This window comes from Bemisia tabaci, chromosome 3 (genome assembly GCF_918797505.1).
Source record: "Bemisia tabaci chromosome 3, PGI_BMITA_v3".
Lineage (NCBI taxonomy): Eukaryota > Metazoa > Arthropoda > Insecta > Hemiptera > Aleyrodidae > Bemisia > Bemisia tabaci.
The window spans coordinates 44,925,406-44,947,446 of NC_092795.1; the positions used below are offsets into that span (position 1 = coordinate 44,925,406).

General features: G+C 40.7%; 1 protein-coding gene and 1 long non-coding RNA gene across 2 annotated transcripts in view; one reads left to right on the plus strand and one right to left on the minus strand.

Annotated features, from left to right (window-relative positions):
• Hers (Histone gene-specific Epigenetic Repressor in late S phase) overlaps window positions 1-22,041 on the minus strand; it is a 218,855-nt gene that overhangs the window by 120,105 nt on the left and 76,709 nt on the right. The window contains exon 3 of the mRNA XM_072298436.1: window positions 19,106-19,547. Within this exon, the coding sequence (XP_072154537.1) occupies window positions 19,106-19,547 (442 nt within the window). The remainder of the gene's footprint in view (window positions 1-19,105; window positions 19,548-22,041) is intronic.
• Window positions 12,302-15,304, plus strand: LOC109030310 (uncharacterized). The gene is made up of 3 exons (XR_002008703.2): window positions 12,302-12,473; window positions 13,658-13,867; window positions 15,117-15,304. It is a non-coding gene; the product is annotated as an uncharacterized lncRNA (long non-coding RNA).

The following is a 22,041-nucleotide window of genomic DNA, read 5'->3' on the forward strand; positions in this document are numbered from 1 at the left end:
CTGACATGATGCATACAGCAATTTAATCCTCTGGGCGAGAACTTCAACGAGACACATTTGCTCGGTCATAGATGAAAATCCCTCGAAAACGTCCATCATACAAAACGAGTGAGAGAATTATCATTCCGCACATCGAATTGCGAGTAAAAATAGTAATTTTCGTGTAATTTTTTTAGTTTTTATTTCATTTATTACTTTCACTGTTTTCGCACAATATGCGGTTGAGGCTTCGATAATGCGGCGATAAAGAGTCAAAAAGCGCCTTGTTTCTTTCGCGGCACTCCAGAATATTCTGTATACTTTCAAGCTATACGTTCAGCTTGTTTCTCCCGGAAAAAATAAAGCAGGAGTGAAATTTTGAAAAATCACCAAGGAAATACGTGGTTTTGCATTGTGGCCATCGACAATTATTTAAGATCGACTTTAACAGGGTATCTAGTTTTTTTCATATTAGGAAATTCTGATGAAATCCTGATTTCATGATTTCTTCAAATCCTGATTTTTTTTGTGGAGAAAAATTGTGAGAAAAATTAGCGAATGTAACTTCAAGAATAGTTCGATAAAAAAATCAGATCGGACGACCGAATTTTCTCAAATCCTGATTACCTAAACGACCGATTTTTCCCCAAATCCTGATGAAATCGGGATTAAATCCTGATTGACCTCAAATCCTGATAGAATCGGAAAATCGGGAAAATCCTGATGCTAGACACCCTGTTTATGTATTTGCCTTTGGTAGTGGAAATCCTCTGCTTCGTCAGTATTTTCAAGAGCCAGGGCTGTGGTCGAAACACTTGACTTATGCAGAATTCTAAAATCCATTGCATAAAAAACCCTTACAACACCTGCAGCACCCTGGCTCCTGCTCATCGTGGGCAGCTGCGAGAAGTTGGATGAGATGCAAGTGCGGGGGGAGGGAGCGAGAGCGCGGGAAACGGGGTCCAGGTCGGACTCAGCAGGTTGAAAACACTAATGTGCCAATCAAGCCTTCTCCGTAGAAGCCCGATCCTTCATCGGAATTAACCATTCGTCTCCTTCCCTCTACAATTCTGGTCTTTAAACTTTCCACCCCCCATTAGTTAGTACAAATTGTAGTTTCGACGACGATCAGAAAATTGCATGAGCGGTTAGTTGTAAATGCCACGAGAAAAAATTAATGAAAACAGAATGACGAAAAATGTAGTAATCCGACACAAAATATAATTTCAAAGTGTAATGATAGATGGAGGACATCTGTCAGGGTGTCCACTAAAATATCATTTTTGATTTCCCCGTTATTTTCCTGATATTTTGAATGAAATTTCATTACTTTCAGCGAGGATAAATTGAGGAGCTTTCCGGAAAAAGGGCACATAGCAAAAAAATCGCGTTGGAGAAAAATGCATTTGGAGTTTCCATCATTACTCTATGGCCACTGATTGCGACTTACTTTCGAAATTGGGAGTCCAAGCTGCGATGTAAGTTGCCATCAGTGGCCAGAAATTAAGAATGGAAACTTAAAATTCATTTTTCTCAAACGCGATTTTCTGCTATGTGCCCTTTTTCCGGAAAGCTCCTCAATTGACATTCGTTTAATCTGTCACCTATTCCAACAATGAACTGGACGCGGGAACGTAACTCCATTCGAAAGCTACAAAAATGACTCAAACAATTCGATTTTTCACAAGAAAATACCGATGCCTTTTTCGTCCAAAATTTTCACAATATCCTTGAAAATTAGTGCTTTATCAAAGCAAATTTGGCAACACATGAAGGCTCATACAGCGCTTTCCCTAAGCACGGCAGTATTCTAAGGTCTGGCCTTTTGAAAAAACGACTGCACTGGGGAAAAAAGACGCTTGGATCTAGAGTCCAGACTCTTGAAGACAATGAAAAGAAAAAATACTCTTGATTCACTCGGATTTTTGCTCAGATCGAGAGCCAAGCCTCTTAATTCCGCAAAAAGGTCCGGAATTTTTTTAAATTTGTCGTCATTTTTGTCGCAATTTCAAATTTTTTAAATTTTTCCAATTTCATCGAATGGAAGTACTGAAAAAATACGGAATCTTTCTGTCGGAGGAGTTATTGAATTTCTTGAGAATGCACCGAAAAAGTACAGAATTTTGACCAGCCTGTTTCAGTAGACACACTGGGAAAAAAAACACGTTGGATCTGGAGTCCAGACTCTTGAAAACATTGACAAGAAAAAATCCTCTCGATTCAATCGGATTTTTGCTTGAATCAAACTAATTTAAGCGGATTTCCTTTTGATTCAAGCAAAAATCCGATTGAATCGAGAGTATTTTTTCTTGTCTTTGTTTTCAAGAGTCTGGAGTCTAGATCCACGCGACTTTTTTTCCAGTGTGGAGATTGGGCCTAGCTCACCGTCTCATTACTCTCGGGGCTCAAAGCAGGAGTCTGGGAGCTCTCCGGAGCGGTAGAAAGCTCGGCTGGAAATAAAGGCGGACGCGGAGTCGGAGTCGGCAGAAACAAACGGGACCAGGAGCGGGCAGCCCAGCTTCGATTGTTCTCGCATCACAGTCTAATTTCACCACAACAGCTGTTCCCCCCGGCCCGCCTCCCCGCCCCGGGGCCCGGCTCACACCCCCTCGCGGCTGACGGAAGAGCGCGCGGCCGGCGGCGGGGCGGGGGGCAGATGTGTGCGCCAGAGTCCCGGTCCCGGTCTCATCATCACAACATTACCGCAGCGATGCGATCCGCGGGGCGCCACGGCCGATGCCGATACAAGCGCGAGTGGAGTGGCTAATCCTAATTCCTGATCTCTCCCGTCCCCGTCGTCGTGGTAGTCGTCGTCTCAAGACGTATCGACAACTCTTTTCGCAGCCGATCCCGCTCTATTGCCACGTTGGCAACTCCTTCCCTACTCTGCTTAGTATACTAGGGGCCGTTCATAAACAGGGTGTCTACTAAAACAGGCTGGTCAAAAATATGTACTTTTTCCTGATGAAAATCCTGATGAAATCCTGATTTTTGACTGCTAAATCCTGATTTCAAAATGTTTCCAAATCCTGATCAAACCCTGATTTTTACGGAGAAAAATTAAAATTTCTGCATTAGCGTATGCGAAAGCATAACAAAAATCCGATCCGACAGCCGACTTTTCTCAAATCCTGATTTCGCGATTTTCCTCAAATCCTGATGAATCGGATTAAATTCTGATTAACCTCAAATCCTGATAGAATCGGGAAAATGGGGCAAATCGTGATGCTAGACACCATGTTACCAAGAGAGAGCAACTCGGTCTGATTCTGAGACATTTTATTAGAAAAAAAAAATTTCATCCACCACAGTCAAAAAATTAAAGGCTACGTTGAAGTCCTAAGTTTTTTGTAAGCCTAAAGGTGAATTTCATTAACTGAAATAGTCCTGGAGGTTCAATTTTTCCGGACGCTGCATAGTTGAAAATGAATTCGGTGTGCCTAAAGTTTTGAAAATTCTCTGTTTGAGCGGGAAAACCGTTACGGCTTGTCGTCGAGATCATTTATAGAAGTTGGAACAAGAAAGCGCCACCGCTGTACAGTGGATCGAGTCAATCAGAGAAGTCGGGCATGAAATTTTTGACTAAAACTGCAAATTTTTATGTTTACTTCCTCACATTTTAAATTTCAAGGGGAGCTTCACGAATTAAATTTCACGAGAAAACCAATGGAGCCACTTTTAGAACCTCAAAATACTGTATAAACGGAGTAATGAGCGTTTAAAAATTCCAAATTTTGTCCGTCCTTTCTCATTGACACGATCCACAGTGCGCCGTAGCTGAATGAAGATCCATAAACCTGATGAACGATTATTCGGACTCAGGCGTTGTGTGTGGTGCAGCAAACGCAATTGAAGGCGAAATGATTTACGACGAAGTGACGCTGCGCTGCGGCTGCGGTGACGGTGAGTAAGAGTAGCGATCTGCTAATGTTCATCTTTCCGTGACGAGCCATTAGCAATAATTACATAACATTTTTAAATCACTATAACCGAGTCTTCTCGGTTGTTTTTTGGTTAAGGAGGTATAATTATTGATAATTCTTAATGATCGCTCCTGTTACGCAAGTGAAAAGAAACTAACTAAAACAAAGTTCCGATTTTTTTTAAATGATCGGGGTTCTCTAGGGATGACCTTATGACAGGACAGGACCCTACTTTCTCCTATTCAGTAAAGTCACTAAAAATGGCTCGGCTTCTTTTGACGGGGAAAGAAGGATGAGGAAGGAGTCTCAAAAGAATTTCTTGCCAGCTTTTTAACGGTGAAATAATTTTATAAATACCTATGGTCCCCTGATTTACGCGATTATATTCTGCAAGTAAAATTTATTTTACGAATACTTGTGAAACGAAAACAATTCATTCCGCCAATTTGAACCTTTCTTCAATAATTCAGTATTGTAGTATTTCTAGTTTTGAGCACTCCTCGTTCCTCTTTTGAATGAAAATCTTCCCAACAAATGGTTTGCTGAGGCTTTCCGATAATAATTGCATGATTGTGAGTTTAACACTGTGTGATGTAACGCCGAATTTGGTAAGGAGCATATACATGGAAAATAATCAGTAATCATTTAGTTAAAATAATTCGACGAAAAATTTCAATTATTGCGTTAAATTGGAGTAGCGGGATATCGAACGCAAGTTCGTAAGTATATTTTCCGAAGGAATTTAGACCCGAATAACGGTTGTGAAAGGAGAGTGAAAGAGGTTTGAAATTTCAATTTTCAACGTGAAGTAATTTTCAATTGCCCCCAGTGGCGAATAAAGCCTTCAAGCTAAAAGAAATATCACGATACGGTCTTAAAATTTCCGGTAATTCAATAGTAGGTTCGTTCACCTCAACTTTACTTCTTAAAATGCTGCCACCGCAAATCTCATGTTAATATGCTTGTAGCACGTCTAATTTTGGACGTGTCAGGACAGCCAAGACGTCGTTGAATCTTCAACATCCATTTCAATACATGAAAGAACCCCGTTTTATATTGGGCTGCGACCATTCTCTAAATCTTCTTCAATGATTATAAAAATTATTGAAGACGTTATTATCGAGGTGCATGAGACGTGAGAGTTTTTAAAAATTCTGAGGCGTAGGCGACTTCCCAATTTGTGAAAAATAGAAAGTTGTGAGAGTTGCTTTGGCTGAAAAAAGATGAAACTTTGTCAAGAACAAAAATACTCTGTAAAATGTATTAATTCTTCTGACATTTCAAGCCATCTTATTGTAATGGCGAACACCTTGCCAATGTCAATTGGACTGCATTTTGAAAAAAGGAACGAAGAGCAGTTCAATGTTGCTCAGATTGTGCAACTTAAATCCTTTGCAAAAAAATACAGAAATCGCGAAGAAAATTAAATTTACGAAGGTAATATTCGTCTTACCGTTACAGTTTATTAGGAGTAAAGATAAAACTTGTTATAGATGGTCAGTTTCTACTTGCAAGGTGAAAAAAGTTGCACAATCTTAGCGACGATGGATTGCTTCTGGTTCCTTTTTGCAAAATGCAATCCAATTAGAATTTCCACTGTAAACCTTGATAGACATAAAAACATCTGCATGGAATATTGTTACTTTGTATTCCAGAATTTGTTATAAAATACGAAATCACTTTAATTTGCATTTTCTCGTTCGAGGGTTTTTGGACCACATTTCAGGAACATTAAATTGTTGGTCCAAAAACCCTCAGGGGATCCTGCTGGACGCAGTTTGATCTTTGAAGAAACCTATCGAGAAATAAAGTGAGATCATTCGATCACTAAAGTAAACAAATTCTATGATGTAAATGATGATTTACTGCTGCTCATTACGACTACAGACTTCCGAGTGACTACGACTTCATCTTTAATCCTGACAAAAAAAAAATTCGAAAGCCTCCACTGAATATGCCAAGAAAAGTAGACCCGAGTATAAGTAGGACCACTAAAGCGGAATTACACAAATTACTGAGCAAATTTTCGGAAAATTCTTTTTATTAAAATGTTTTAGCGCTATAAATATTTAATATCTGTGCGGTCAGATTCAGCACCAAGAACGTAAACGAGAAAAGGAAAGAAGGATCATGTGTTCTACTCGGGGTCTCGAGCTGTAAAAAGTTCGGGGAACTGCTGCTATGCGCTATGAAAATTCCTTTTGATGGGTTTACGTGCGAACGGCGTGATTCGCGCATCACGAGTCGTTTGAAATCAACCAGCGGCACAGGTTGTTAGCAGTGATAAAGTAGCTGTTGCCAATTTGGAGTTTATTGTTACGTAATTTACCCATTGTATGGAATGGAAAAAATACTATGAATTCACGGATCTAACCGTTGTGTCGGTTACGCCGTGACGGTGTCAATTAAGACAGCAACACTGAACCCTTATATGCCCAAGCCGGGTTGAATTGACCCGAGACTTGCTAAAAACACGGGCTGTATGAGGCACATACATACGAGCTATGGATATATGTCTACACATACACAGTAAAAAGAAAAAAAATCGGAGTTAAAATGAAAAAAAAAGGAAAAATATCGAGTGTAAACACAGTCGAGGACCGGAGAGACTTAATCGGGCCTCCGTTTTCGACTCTTCTCCCGAATCTGAATGACAATTGGACTGCATTATGCAATGTGGACCTACAAATTCCGGCCCGGTTTAAAAACAACGTATGTGCCATTAGTTTCCCTATAAACATTAGTTTTTTTCAGATGAGCCAGAATTTGTAGGTCCAAATTGCAAAATGCAGTCCAATTGGACGTATTTCTGCCAAACGGAACTATGTGCAATAAGACATGAACCCTGAAGCCCAAAAAAATACATACCTAACAGGGCTCACGTCATAGTGCACATAGTTCCATTTGGCAGAAATACGTCCAATTATTTGGCAGCGTAGGGCACTGTAAGTTCCCGTTTCAAGCCATCGCGCCTTCAATTTAGCAGACGCAACACGGCCATCCATCGAGTACGAATAGTTGTATCTCTGCGCCGTCAGCCGCGCGTCCTTTCCCGTGCTCTATTTTTCAATGTTCTGTTCGTTCCGTTAGTCTTATTCGTCGTAATGTTTTAAGGGATACGTGAGCAACACAGTCTAAGACAGAAACGACTTAATAAGTCCTTCTCTTTTGACATTTAAACTTCCGAATCTGAACAACAATTAGTTGGCAGCGTAGGGCACTGTAAGTTCCCGTCTCAAGCCATCGCGCCTTCAATTTAGCAGACGCAACACGGCCATCCATCGAGTACGAATAGTTGTATCTCTGCGCCGTTAGCCGCGCGTCCTTTCACTTGCTCTATTTTTCAATGTTGTGTTCGTTCCGTTTGTATTATTCGTCGTAATGTTTTAAGGGATACGTGAGCAACACAGTCTAAGACAGAAACGACTTAATCGGGCCTTCTCCTCGTATAAATATTAAATATATTAATTAAATATTTGAAATGCTTTCATCCTCGTTTTGCCCTAATATTAGAGTATCAAACGTTCCATTGCACTTCAGAACTTCTATTGCACTTCTATTGCATTTCAAATATTTTGCTTTTTCTTTGCTGCTTATTCAAAACAAGTACGCCAAAATTCAATTACATGAGAAAGATTAAACGTTATCATGTGTCATAAAAGTGCATACAACTAGGTTACAAGGTTTTTCCTCTGACGAATTGATAAAGTAGATCTTGATTCTTTGATCAATGGAGATTGATTTCGAGATAAACACAAGAGGGAGAGGGTAGACGGTGGGCTAGGCCTGCCTGGCAAATTCCTTCAAAGGGCGGTTGGGGGACATGACACGGGGGTAGGAGAGGGGACCTAACATAGGAGAGGAGTCACAGGAGTTTTGACATGGGGGGGAGATGGCTGGAAAAATTACGTAACGTTCTTTATGGGCAGCCTTAAAGTAAATTTAACAGCAAGTCCTCAAAGTAAATGTGACTTTACAAATTCAGCAATATGTATGGAAGCAACCTCGATTTTTTGCCACGCATTGAGCTCCAACTGTCGACACTTGTAAAACAGGAATGTTACATTGAAAACAATGGTCCTAGCCAACGGCAACAGCGAGTATAAACAGCGCTTCCGACGGACGGGGTCAATAAAAATCATAAAGTGGTATCGTGAAAAGTACCCGGGCAATTAAAGCGCGGCCGGGCAGACATAACGCGTACGGTATCGTCACTTCGGGGAGGCGCGGGAGTGGTGGGCGGGGGGGAGGGGCGGCTGGAGGAGGCGACGGCGATGGGTCTGGTTGACCTAGAAATATTTGATTCATAAAATAATGCTCTTGACCTGCTTTTCCCGCACACAAGTCACCAATCCGCCGCTCGCTTTGGTTCCCTCCACTGTCCGTGTCCGCAGCGCGGTGCGACCTCATGCCGGTCCCCATGCCGGTGCGCCGGACATTCACTTACACAGGTATTTAATCAAATCGGATTGATCCGTTACGGAATCGGCGGCCGTTTAGTTCAATTACGAGTATTTTCTTCTAAAATTATGGTTTACTAGGGAATTTCCGTTATTTTTCATCCAAATGTTTGCTTCAAAGTGTTAAGTACGCTCTGGTTGGATTCACATCAAATTGTCACCTTCCAGTCAGAGTGTATCACATGCGCCGTACAAAACTATAGACAAAGAAGACAAAAAGGGATATGGAGGGATTCTATTGGTGAAAGCCGGTGACTGCAATGGACAAAGGATCTAAGGATCATAAGGTAATCTCTGAAATTATGGTTTACTAGGAAATTCTCATTATTTTTCGTTCAACTGTTTGTTTCAAAGTATTCAGTACGCTCTGGTTGGTTTTACATCAAATCTTTACCTACCAGCCAGAGTATATCACATGCGCCGTCGAAGGCACCAAGTTCTCAATAGTTAGTTGAATTTTATAGACGGTGCGTTCATCGTCTAATGCGTAAGAATTTTTTGTAAGAAAAAATGCAGCTGATTATGTTTGATCTCTAAAAGTTTGTGTGGTCATCCATTTTTATTGAATTAGCGGGCAAAAATAGAGGGAGGGGGGGGGGGGTGTTGGACTCGCCATCAGATGAAAAGTGTTACTTTGGTAGTGTTTTCTTCGATGCGCGTTGTTGACGGCGCAGGGATACAACTATTCGTACTCAATGGATGTCCGTGTTGCGTCTTCAAAATTGAAGGCGCGATGGCACGAGACGTGAACTTGCAGTGCTACGCTCTACGTTGCGGAATAAGTGTCGCTCAGTTCCGGGAGAGTCAAAAAAGGAGGCCCGATTACGTCTCCCCTGTATTTGACTGTGTTGCTCACACAGTCCTTGAAGCATCATGACAAATTCGATAAATGGAACCAACACAACTACGAAAAATAGAGCACGGAAAGGATGCGCGGCTGACGGCGCAGAGATACAACTATTCGTACTCGATGGATGGCCGTGTTGCGTCTGCAAAATTGAAGGCGCGATGGCTTGAGACGTGAACTTACAGTGCCCTACGCTGCCCAATAATTGTTGTTCAGATTTGGGAGAAAAGTCAAAAAAGGAGGCCCGATTAAGTCGTTTCTGTCTCAGACTGTGTTACTCACGTATCCCTTAAAGCATCACGACGCAAAAGACAAACGGAACCAACACAACTGCTCTCGTTACCGCAAGTCCTAAATTCGTTCCCAAATTTCAATCTTTGTGCATCATAAAGTAGTCAGTTTAAACGTTCTTTCCGCCATGAGGCTCCATGTAATCTCGAAACCTCGAACACGTATATCCCGAAATAGCAAAAACTGCACTTGTGCACCTTGTCTTCCAAGCCCTCCAATTTTACTTTGAAATGCAATTTAGTGGAGCCAACACAGAACTGTTTACTTAGAAGAGAGGAAAATCGGTTATATAAATGACGTGCAACGAGGTTACGTAATCCGACGTGGGGAGCTCCTACTGCAACAACTCCGGGCCTGGACGGACGGACGTCGCGTCGCATCGCGTCGTCACATCAAAAGCACGGGTAAGTTTCAACGATTTCAATGAAATACATACAGGGACAGGGATCGAACAAAAAATTATTCTATTTCATAAAACGCTAAATGTGATCCCATTTTGCGATCAGGAACCACCATTCACGACTCCTGTATAAAATAATCTATCTGCATAGGGAAACAAACTGCGCAGATGAATGACTTGGAAGAGACAAGCTGCTAAAGGAATTAACTTCCTCGGCCTTAATTTTTCGGCCTCGGCCGGTGGTGATTCTTAAAAGTTGGAAAAATTGTTTTTCCTCCATTTAAATGTATGTAAAACAATCGATTTTTGGTTGGGCAGCTTGCCTCACCTAAAATCGTTATTTTTGATTGATGTAAAGGGGGGGCAGTGTTGCCAACTTGCAAAATCGCGACTTGTCTTGGCTACGAAGCGACTGATATGTAAGTTTCGGAAAAATAGGAAATACTAGAAAATGGCACGCCAAAGGGGTTGCATTTTGCAATTTGGATCTATCATTTCTGACCAATCTATAGCACATGTTTCTAATCTATTAGCATGGGAAATCTAATGGCACACATGTTAATTCTAAATTGAGACAGAAATATCAGGCCCTTATTGCAAAATGTAGTCCGTATGTAATCCAATAAATAGTAGTCTCTTCAGCCGGTTTCAAATTTGACAACATCGGACGATAATGTTGCATTAATTCGGCTCGTTCGACTTTTGAATAGACACCATCCCTCCCCCGGTAGTCTACTTCCACCAATCACACACTTCATTCCCCGTCAAGTTTCAGTGGCCCACTAGTGGCACGAGTGTCTGACGGAATGAGGAGCTTTGATCGGTGCGCGAGCATCAATGAACATTGATAGGCCGACGAACAGGTTGCTCTGTGGTCGACTAGCCACAGAAATTCATATTATGTAGCCCTGCTTTACACCGTTAAATTTGATGGTTAATTTGATAGTTGAGAACCGGCTTATTATTCAAAGGACGTTTTTCACGCATTTAGCATGATAGAAACCCCTTGTTAGTAACATTATTTGGATTGCATTTAGCAAAAAGGAATCGACGCGATTACAGTGTTTTCAGTATTATGCAACTTCTTCGTTCCTTTTAAATATACTCAATAAATGTACATTATTAAAATTTACATGCAATAATTTTCCTTTAAAATTAACAATTTTTTGGTGGGAAAGTAAAAACTATTTGCTACTCTAAGAGATTTTTTAGATGACAATGAAGAAGCAACATTTTTACAACATTGTAATCGCGCTCGTTCCTTTTTGCTAAATGCTATCCATTTGAACTTGAAACAAGGTCTCCTTACTATCGAGTTGCGTTTCCTCAAACTAATTAACTCCTTCCAAGCTCTCACTGTCAGGCTTAAGTAAATTATCTCTAAAAAAAATCAGATCTTGATTGTAAGAGATCAAACCCATTTCAAAATTTACTTCATTATTTTATCGATGCAATGGACCACAAGACAGCGCTCGAGTTAAAGAGGCACAGCGCGTGATTCCTCGTCAATACATTACGCATAATACGTTGGACAGGCTGAAAATGACCCAAATCGACTTACGAGAGAGAAAGCAGCGTTCAAAGCATTGCTCGACACGAGTCGGTTTGTAAACAAGCTTCAAAAATGAAGCTATGTGGATTGTTGGTACCTACTAAATCCGGAAATGACCAACGTTTTTTAGATGGATCAGATCGACTATGTCCTGAAAATCGGAATTTTTAACAAAAATTGAGCTTCTTCGGGTAAAAGTCTATTTTCCGAAGGCTCTGTGTATGATAACAAAAAATCAAGGTCATACTCGGTTACAGAGACCCTTATATGATTAAAAAAGCATGTGTCGCATGCCTAACAAATGTTGCCCTCAGTTCACGATAACTACGTTTCTTCTGGCCAATTGCCTTCTTCCACCCATATAATACCGAGTGGTGAAGTTTATCCGAGAAGGTTGCCAAGATTCCTTTGCGACGGCGAGGATGAAAAATAACGTTTTCCCCGGTGCCTGGGTGCTTTCAAATAAGCGTCTAATCTGGTGTCCCCAGCTGTTTTAATCGTCATAATCTGAGAACCATGAGCAGAGTAAATTTTTTTCTCATTTTCCAAACTATTGTTGACTATTACATGCTATTTTCCACTTTCTTTGGACTAAAATACAAATTTAGCACAATTTTTAATGTGTAGATTGCCTTCATTTGTCCCAAATTTGCGTGTCCCCCGTGCCCGGTTCTTGACTTTAAATCGATATTGCAGCATAGCTAGAGCGATTACTTGGGAAAACTTTATCGGAGGTGAAAGGTAATGATTTTGAATTTGAGAAAGAATAGTATAAAACACGTTTTACTATTTCAAAAACTTTTCTCACGCGTTTAAATCTTTGTCCCCGGCAACAGTGCGCGTGACTTGGCAACGGTGTCACGGGTTTTGAATAATTTCCGCTGCGTAGCGCTTTCGTCAGTGTCATCTGTTTATGTTGTGACAAGGTTGTTTATATGTTGTAGTTTGCTGGAAAGACGAAGATTTTAAAGTTTTGTGCCCTTAAAGAGGAGAAAAGGTGCTAAAGCTAATGTGAAACACGGTAGGTAACAGCTCGTAAAGCATACATGTCCACATTTGTTTCAGCTCTTAAATACCCTCCAAGTGTTAATTCATGAAAACCTCGATATTTTTCTGATTATTGAGGTTGGGTTAGCCACACTTTACGAGTTATAAGCATCATATTTGTCTTAATTACCAAGACAAGTTTAAAATAAAGCTTATGTCCACTCGGTCCCATGTCCACTCGGTCCCGTGTCCACTTCGGTCCCGTGTCCACTCGGTCCCACAATGGGACAGAGTGGACAAAGTAGAACAGAGCTCATTATGTCCACCTTGTCCGTCTGATGGAAGCTTAATTCAAATGAACTCGTAAGTAATTAATAATCCTTAAAGGGGGCCTTGAGTTGAAATGGAGGTCATTTAGTGATAGATTTACATTAATTCTGTACTTAATTACACTGATAAATGTGTGATAATATCAGCTTTCTCTTACCTAACATTTCTAACCCAACATTTGATCAAACCATCAGGGGAACCCTGATAAATAAGTGCCTCTCGGAAGTTTTGTTTCGATAATTGTTTGTTTGTGTGAAGTGAAGCATAATCTGAAAATATTTGAGTAAGTAAACTCTACACAAATCATCCTTTTTTAGAGAATTTTTATCAGTTAGAGGAAAATTTAGAAAATTGTAATAAGGAGACAATTAACGTCCCCGAGAACTTGATACATACATAATGGGGCTATTGTTACTTACCCACACAATATACCCTCATACTCATTTGTTTGCAATATTAACTCCATTTGAGTTGAAACAAATTTCACAAATCATCCCACAGTTTCATCGCTAAGGACCCAACGCATGTTTCTAGTCTAATGTATCACTTGGACTCATCACTTTTTGTCCGTAGTCCTGACGCCCGATTTGTTCTCTTTTTTACCTAATTTCTTTGGTATGAAATGATAACATGCATTTTGTAGGAATGCTATTGCAATGACATGAATTAAAATATTCTTTCTCATTTGACTGTCACTGGTCGATCAATGAATCCGCTGGCAAGATGGGATGATGAGAGTATCACAGTTGAACATTCAAAGGTAACTTTATGCGAAGGATGTGTGAAACGTAAGATTTCAGAGCCTGCCACTGAGTTATGAAATTTTTTCTTGTTACAAAAAATGGAAAGTTCCCAGTTATTTAGCTCACTGTTAATGCATTCCAACAGGTCCTAAGATATCTTGGTTGCCTGAAATAGCAGAAAAGTCTACAGCTAGCATGATTTGCAGAAGCCAAGGACGTGATTTACCTATTTGAAATTTTGGAGATTCAACCTACATTTTCAAGAAGTAAGGAAAGCTGCCATATCTGCAGCTAAGCATTTACTGACACCTTTTCTGATAGAAGAATCGTGGTGGGCTACTCAAATTTTTAACAAGTAGGTACACAATTTTATTACATAACCCTTTCTTACACCTGAAACAAATTTTGACCTACTAAAGGTTTGATACAAACTCCACAGTTTTTTTCATTTGTGGACGTATGACATGGATAGTTGATTCGGGCAAAAAAATTAAAGATGTGATTTTGACTGAAAATTCTCTGCAAGTCTTAAATAATAAGTTACGAGCAGTCTGGTTCATTTATTTTAAAAGAATCCTGACAAATTCATGTTCTACTTTGATTATAGAATAAGAGGTGAGCTGAATATTTTATTTATTAATAACCCCTCACATGAACTGTTCATGAGCCCACTGTAGCGTCATTTTAAGGAGATGGGTTGTTTTTACGAGTCAGGTAAAACAATCGGTTGAAGGATTTTGACAGAAAACTCTTTGTAGTGGAAACAGAATAAGTTATAAGTGATTTGTTTAACTTTATGCTAGTGGATGTACAACTGCATCTTATTTCAGCAATTCTGTGCCCTAAGCATTGCAGATCAGATTTTTAAGTAGCTCCTCTAGAAAAACTGGTTTTTTTTTAAAAAAAGAATTTCAACTGCTTACCGTAAAGCGGCATGAGATTTACTAGCATTTTCAATTCCCAAATGTTTATAACTGCATTCCTAAATACTCAGATATTGCTGATAATAGACAATGCTGCTTGATTATGTCAAAAAAGGTGAGCTGAATGTTTCGTTTACCTAGTTTTATACTTTTTTATTTTTTAATTTATGAACTTAGCAGAGTCAAGTACTGAACACAGCTAATATTTAATTCTTTATTTTTTCATTTTTCAAAATTTAGGAAAATTAATAAAATTCAATATTGTGACAAAACTCAATTATTGTCGTCAAGAAGGGCAAGCTGTATCGTTTTCACAACTATCATTATCCTTTTGAATTAATGTTTCCCAACTTCAATAATGATTAATTGAATTCTCCAGATTTCTAGGATTATTAATGTCTCACTGCAAAAGTGACCAACGAACAATTGATTTCAGGACTAAACATGGCAATTCCGTATAAAATGAAAATTTAAGTAATTTAATTTAATATTTTTACAAGACAAATTTCCCTTCATCTCTCTCTTTTTCTGTGCTTCTCTTTATCTCCATCTATCTTTTTCTCCTCTTGGAATACCTTAAAAAATGGACATGTTGAATGATAATAAATCATTATTATAATTGAATTACAATTTGCATTTATCTGAAACCTCATTTAATTAATTCTATATTTTTGGTTTCAGAAGATTTGGAGTGCAGATTCCTTCCAGTTAAAGGCGCTTCGTCGAAAGTGTTAACATCTCATGCTTTTGTTAAAATTATCATGAAGTCCGGATGCCTTTTTTATTTTAGTTTGTAATATTTTATATACTGTCATAAATCATGTAAAAATCAAATGAAAATTAAATAATTTCAAAGTTTCATGTTCCCAAATTTCTTATGGTTTCATTTCTTTTTTTCTCCTCTGTAGTCTTTGCACTACATTTATTTCTTTCCCAATTCGTTCAAGACCAAGATACGATTTAACATAATTTAATAGACACAATTCAGAAAATCCTGAAATGCGGAGCTGAAATATTACTGCATTCAAAAGTCATTTCAGGAGAGGAGGTGTCATCAGGGCTGCTGCAAGGAGAACTAACAAGGGGAACTTACGGACCTGCCGCCTCCGATTGGGCTGAATTTTTTTTTACAGACTCTATGGACCAATTCTAGAGGTCAATTTGAGCCGTTTTCCCGAATGCGCAATAGGAAGGGCGTAAAAAATTCCCAAAAGTTGCGTTTTCGGCGTGTGATTTGGTCGTGCGGCGCGTGGCAACACTGAAGCAGCCTCTAGTACCGCTTTATCGGCCCAAAGGTTTCAGCGGAGTCCGGAGCCCTACTGCACACGTACTGGTTCCATGATAGTGATGTCCCGGGTTCGATCCACGACTTTTTATTTTCCGCATGATCACGTAACATTTTATTTTTAATTCTTCATCCGCATTTATAAATCAAGCAGTTCCGATCACTATCCCCCCCCCCTCATTTTACGTACATTTTCCCCCGATATTTATTCACATTGGCCACATATAATCGTATGAAACTTCATTGATATAAATTAATGAATTAAAAAGCAAAAGAAAACCTTATTTGTTACTACATTATCTTCAAATGTTTTCCTGGAAAAATATGTAATGTGTAAATAAATCGAAGAGCAACCCCAAACCCATGTGCATGCAAGGGTCACCAAGAAACACATTATTTTAGCCCTTTGCTTTTTAATTCATTAATTTATATCAATGATCATGATTTTTATGATTGATTTATATCATACGATTATATGTGGCCAATGTGAATAAATATCGGGGGAAAATGTACGTAAAATGAGGGGGGGGGGGGGGATAGTGATCGGAACTGCTTGATTTATAAATGCGGATGAAGAATTAAAAATAAAATGTTACGTGATCATGCGGAAAATAAAAAGTCGAGAATCGAACCCGGGACATCACTATCATGGAACCAGTACGTGTGCAGTAGGGCTCCGGACTCCGCTGAAACCTTTGGGCCGATAAAGCGGTACTAGAGGCTGCTTCAGTGTTGCCACGCGCCGCACGACCAAATCACACGCCGAAAACGCAACTTTTGGGAATTTTTTACGCCCTTCCTATTGCGCATTCGGGAAAACGGCTCAAATTGACCTCTAGAATTGGTCCATAGAGTCTGTAAAAAAAAATTCAGCCCAATCGGAGGCGGCAGGTCCGTAAGTTCCCCTTGTAAGAGAGCAAGCACGTTTCTCATTGGAATGCCTCCACCCACTAAAATTTGCCAGCTATTTTAAGGAGAAGGAAATCCTCTCTCCAAAATATTTTTTTATGAAGTAACAACTGTCCTAATACTAACTATAACTCCTTCCTAATTGAGACGAAAAAGGAGAAAAATTATAGTTGGTCGAAGCTTTTGTTTCCCTTATCTTATTTATTTATCTTGGTATTTAGGTTCATTTTTATTTCTTTCATTTTCTTTGGCATTATTCGCAATTGCTCACCAATCAGACAATGAATGGCTAATCAGTAAACTAACACAAACAGTTTTTTTTTATATTATTGGAATGAAATTTTATCTCTTGACAGGTAAATAGTTGCTGGACGTCAAATAAAACTGCAGGCATCGGCACGCAGCATTCTGAACTAGATTGTTAGGGTAAAGGTAAATCATGGAATCAGAGGCCTCACTCGGAATTCCTTCAGTTCGTTGAGTATTCAATTTCATCTCTTGAGAGTTAAAAAAGTTCCTTGAGGTAAAAGAAAACTTGTGACAGCTGCGCAGCGCACGCGGCACCCTCAGCTAGCCTGATTTCTGAGGGATGCAACACGGCTTGCGTTTGCTAGAGCGTAGCGATGTTTTCTTAATAATATGTTACGAATGCGACAAAATCAGCAAAAGTTGGACAGTTTTCAAATTTTTGCATCAAGCTACAAGACTGGAGTGGATTGCGTTCCGAAAGCTGTGGCGTCCAAAGGAGACCAGGCTCTAAACTGTTGAAGCTAGGATTACTGGTTCCATTAAAAACTCCTTCATTTCGCGGGGTATGCTAAATGGTCTCCGGGGAATTGTAATTTTTGTTGCTTGAGGTAGAAAAAAACTTCAATTTTTTATCCACTTCATATTGCAATTTTCTCTAAACTTGGGCTTTCTTCCCTGTCGAGGAAGGTCAGTGCGCACTCAGACCGGAAGAAATGTCCCAAAGTAGCAAACTCCATCATGCGATTAATCAATTTTTCTCTTATTTTCTCTATTCCGCAAGATGTATAATGATTCAATTTAAAAAATCATGTTTTGGTATAGTGTTCAACAATGTTTCAATGAAAATTTAAGACAATTTTCAATGAGAGATGTTATATTTGATTTTTAAGACGAAAATCGGAGAAGTCAGACAAAATTAGAGCAAATTGATGGAAGTGATACACTTGACGGTCAAAATTCGGGTTTAAGCCCAACCATTGAGCTTGACGAGCTATATTTCCTGATTCCACACCTAATGATAGTCAAAATAAAGTTCGGTTTACCCAAAAATTCACAAAAAATTTTTGGGATGAAATGGGACCTGAAATTGGACCCTTATTTGAATTCACCCGCCTATTGGGGCTTTTTCTACCTAATATCTGCCGCTGAAGCCGAAAATTGCCGAAATTTCTTTCAGTACTCTCGGAAAGCTGAGCTTTTAAAACACGGAAGGTTTTCTGAGCTGGAAAAACGTCTTTTTAAAACATCCATGTCGCTTTATAGTATTCCCTAGCGCTCTACGACACCTTACCGCTATTGCCCCATATCAAACCACAACTCTTTGTGAATCGAGTACCTTGACATTTCTGCTTCGATCCCATCACTCCGCCCTAAGATTCGGCGCCCTATGTTGGAAGGGACCCAATTGAACCTTCCTCGGCGACCCGTCTCCTGTCTTTCATAATCGAATTCCCAAATCTCCCCGAAAATGTTTGCGTTTCGCCAACTGCAAAATTTTCGGAATCCCTGACTGCCCCTGATGTTTTAATAAAACTTCCACTTCAATTTTTCTCCCTTTAAATTACACTCACTTCTGCTAAACGCATGTCGCAAATTTCCCTGACTTTCGCTATTAATTCCCTGCCCGATCGCCGCTAATTCCCTGACTTTCTCAGTTGTCCCGATCGCCGATCGATCCCTTACGCATGACCATACCATATGAGTTTTCACCATAACAGGGTATCAACTAAAACAGACTGGCCAAAAATCAGTACTTTTACAGTGCTTTTTCAGTACATTCCCAAGGAATTCAGTACCTCCTCAAAAGAAAAATTTAGTACTTTTTCAGTGTCTCCAATTGACGAAATTCGAAAAATTTAAAAATTGGAATTTCCCGCTCAAATTGCGATAAAAATGACAAAAAAATGACGAAAATTCCGGCCCGATTTGTGAGATTTCCGCACTTTATCAGTGCTTCCGAACCGCCCTTACGAAATCAGTACTATTTTTGGACTTTCCAGAAATTCCGGACTTGCAGACACCCTGCATCATAAGCTTCACACAAGATTTTTTTTAGAATTCCGTTATCCAAAAAAAAAAAAAATGGAGGCGAAAAGTGATTTCCGGACTTTCCAGAAATTCCGGACTTGTAGACACCCTGCATCATAAGCCTCACATAAGCTTTTTTTAGAATTCTATTATCCAAGAAAAAAAAATGAAGTCGAAAAGAAAGAAAGTATGTGCTTACCGTGAATGTAGGATGAGTCCTTGTTGAGAACAGGCGTCGGGGGGAAGTTGGGTGGCGCGGAGAAGGCCGAGTTGCAGCGCGGGATGTTGGCCGGCATGGAGCCGTGGCCGGGGCCCGGCGGGGGCGGGGGCGCGGGCGGCGACTCGGTGGTGGAACCCGGGTTCCCGGGCGGCTGCATGCTCGACAGCGCGTTCAGCGGCGTGTACGTCTTCGGCTGCTGCTGAGGCTGCTGAGGCGGATGCTCGTGCTGGTGCGGATGAGCGTGCACGTGCGGATGAGGGTGTGGGTGTGGATGAGGGTGCGGGTGAGGATGGGCATGTGGGTGCGGGTGGGCGTGCGGGTGTGGGTGCAGGTGAGGGTGCCCGTGGGCGTGGGCATGGGGGTGAGGATGAGGGTGCTCCGCTAGTGTCGGCGGGGTTCCTGATGAGGATGGCCGATCGCACTGCAACAAAAGAAAGCAAATTTCGCCGATTAGACATCTTCTTCTATAAGAAATAAACATTAGATTACACGGAAAAAAAAATTGCTGATTCAACAATTCGATTGCTAAAAACAGTGAGTGCAATGTTTCAACGCAGATTTTACAACAAAAAATGCTACTTTAACCACCCCCGTGGTAAAATTAGTTTACAATGTGGTTAAAGTAGCATTTTTTTGTTGTAAAATCTGCGTTGAAACATTGCACTCACTGTTTTTAGCAATTGAATTGTTGAATCAGCAATTTTTTTTCCGTGTAGCCATAACAAATAAACATCAAGTTAGTCATATTAAAACAACCACAAAGACACGGAATTTCAGAATTAGAACTTTCGTTATACGCCGTGCAGGAAATACAGGGCTCCAAATATTTTCCGACCGCGCCACCTATCCAGCGGGCTGATTCTTGAAATTTATAGATAAGGCGATAGACAAAGAAGACATAATGAGTGTGGAGCGATCCTATTGGTTAATATGGGTGGTTCTCATAGATTAAGGGGGTAATGATGGACTAACTAAAGGGTCTCCCGTGGGTTGCCGTTAGTTAGTCTATTACCTACCAACTTTGTCTATTGCAACTACCCGCTTCCACTAATAGGATCCCTCTTTATCCTTTATGTCTTCTTTGTCTATCACTTTCAGAAATCAGTCCGCTGTCCTGTGATATGGAGGAAACCCTGTGAATCGGTAAAAAGTAGAGGCAACTGTCGGTTTTTATTCGTTATGCTAGCGTTCAAACGGCGTTTCAGCGGTAAAAGTATTTATTAGAAAAAGTTTCTTGAGGATAAGTCTTTAGGGGGAACACTAATCGTGAAATAGGGTGGAAAATGGGGCAGGCTGGAGGGTCAAATGAAGAAGGGGGAAGGCTGGGGACTTCCTTTCACCTTTGACAGGCGCTCCGATTGGTCTGCTTGGATTCACCACGGCTCGTTTTCAATGTCCCATTTCACTTACTTTGATTTTAGTTAATACTTCAAGTTGCAATATTTAAGAGAAGTTGTATTTTCGTAAAATTACTTCGACACAAAACATGATTAGCAAAATGTTTTACGTTCGCTGAATAAATAATTGGACATATTCATGCGGGGAGTTTGTCAATCGAATCTGTGTCGATCGAATCACGAAGATCGGTTCACGAATTTATTTTTCGATCGGTTTTCGTCGATCGAACTGACCCCACTTGCTCAATTATTTGTCACTCGAATCGTTATCGATCATTCGCGTTTTTTTCTTTTTTTTCCCCCTCTTTTCTTCGATCGATTCATAGCGATCGAATCCATGTCCTCCCGATGGACAGTCAATCGAGCATTCCTCGACAACAGACGTCAGGCCAGGGCCCAGGGCCCAGGGCGACGCGACACGACGATCAACGCGGCTCGGAGCGCGACGCGTCGGCTACGAGACGGAGCGAGGGAGCCGGGTGCATTTACATCGTTTATACATCGGTTTAGTCGCCGATTAACATCTCTGAGGACATGGCGCAAATGCCGACGATCCAGATGGAAGCGGACGGGGAAAATCCTTTTCTCTTTGCGGCGCTTAATCCGTTTACCCGGATGAATTATGAGTTGCCGACCGACTCAAGTTGGGTCTCCGGCTTGCTTTCGATAAGTACTCCGCAAATGAACTTGACGTCTAAATAAACATCTCGGAGGAAAGGAGCCGTCTCGCGTCTAATCGCCATCACCAGGGAGCTCAGCTCACGGATCATTTGCCATTTCCGAGCCCGGCAAACTCGCCGATTCTTCGATTAACATCGTTCACGCATAATAATGTTACGAGTTTTTACCGTCTCCGTGTCGTTTTCCGACAAGGGAGGCATTTCCACTGAGCCGGCCGTCACTGTACTGCCGTGCTAAGGAAAACCGCCGTATGAACCTTCAGGCGTTTCCAAATCTCCTCCATTAAAAGTCGAACTTACTGAGAAAATTGCGAATATTTGTTTCCAAAATTTTCACATAATGTTTCACACAGTTTAATCTGAAATGTCTGAAAGTTTTAAGAAAAAGTAAGCATGAATTTCCTCAAAAATAAACATTTTATGTATGTATGTATGAGCCGCTTTTACGGCGCGCTAGGGCGCTCTGCGACGCCTATTCTCCACAGGAATCTGTCATGGTAGAGATCCTCCGGAAGGTGGCATCTCTCCATCTCTTCATGGATGCCCTCTACCCACCGTTTGGCTGGACGCCCTCTCCGTCGCCTACCTGGGGGGACCCACTCCAACACCTTCTTCGGCAACCTGGTATCAGCCATTCTCTGCACATGCCCATACCATACCAATTGCTTGGTCATGATATCGTGCACAATCGTCCCCTCAACGCCCATTATCTCTCGGACACGTTCATTCCTGACACGTTCTCTCCTCGAGATTCCAGCCGATCGTCGCCAGAAATCCATCTCGGTCGCCTTGAGCATTTCTTGGGTCCGCTTCTTCAACTGCCACACTTCACTGCCAT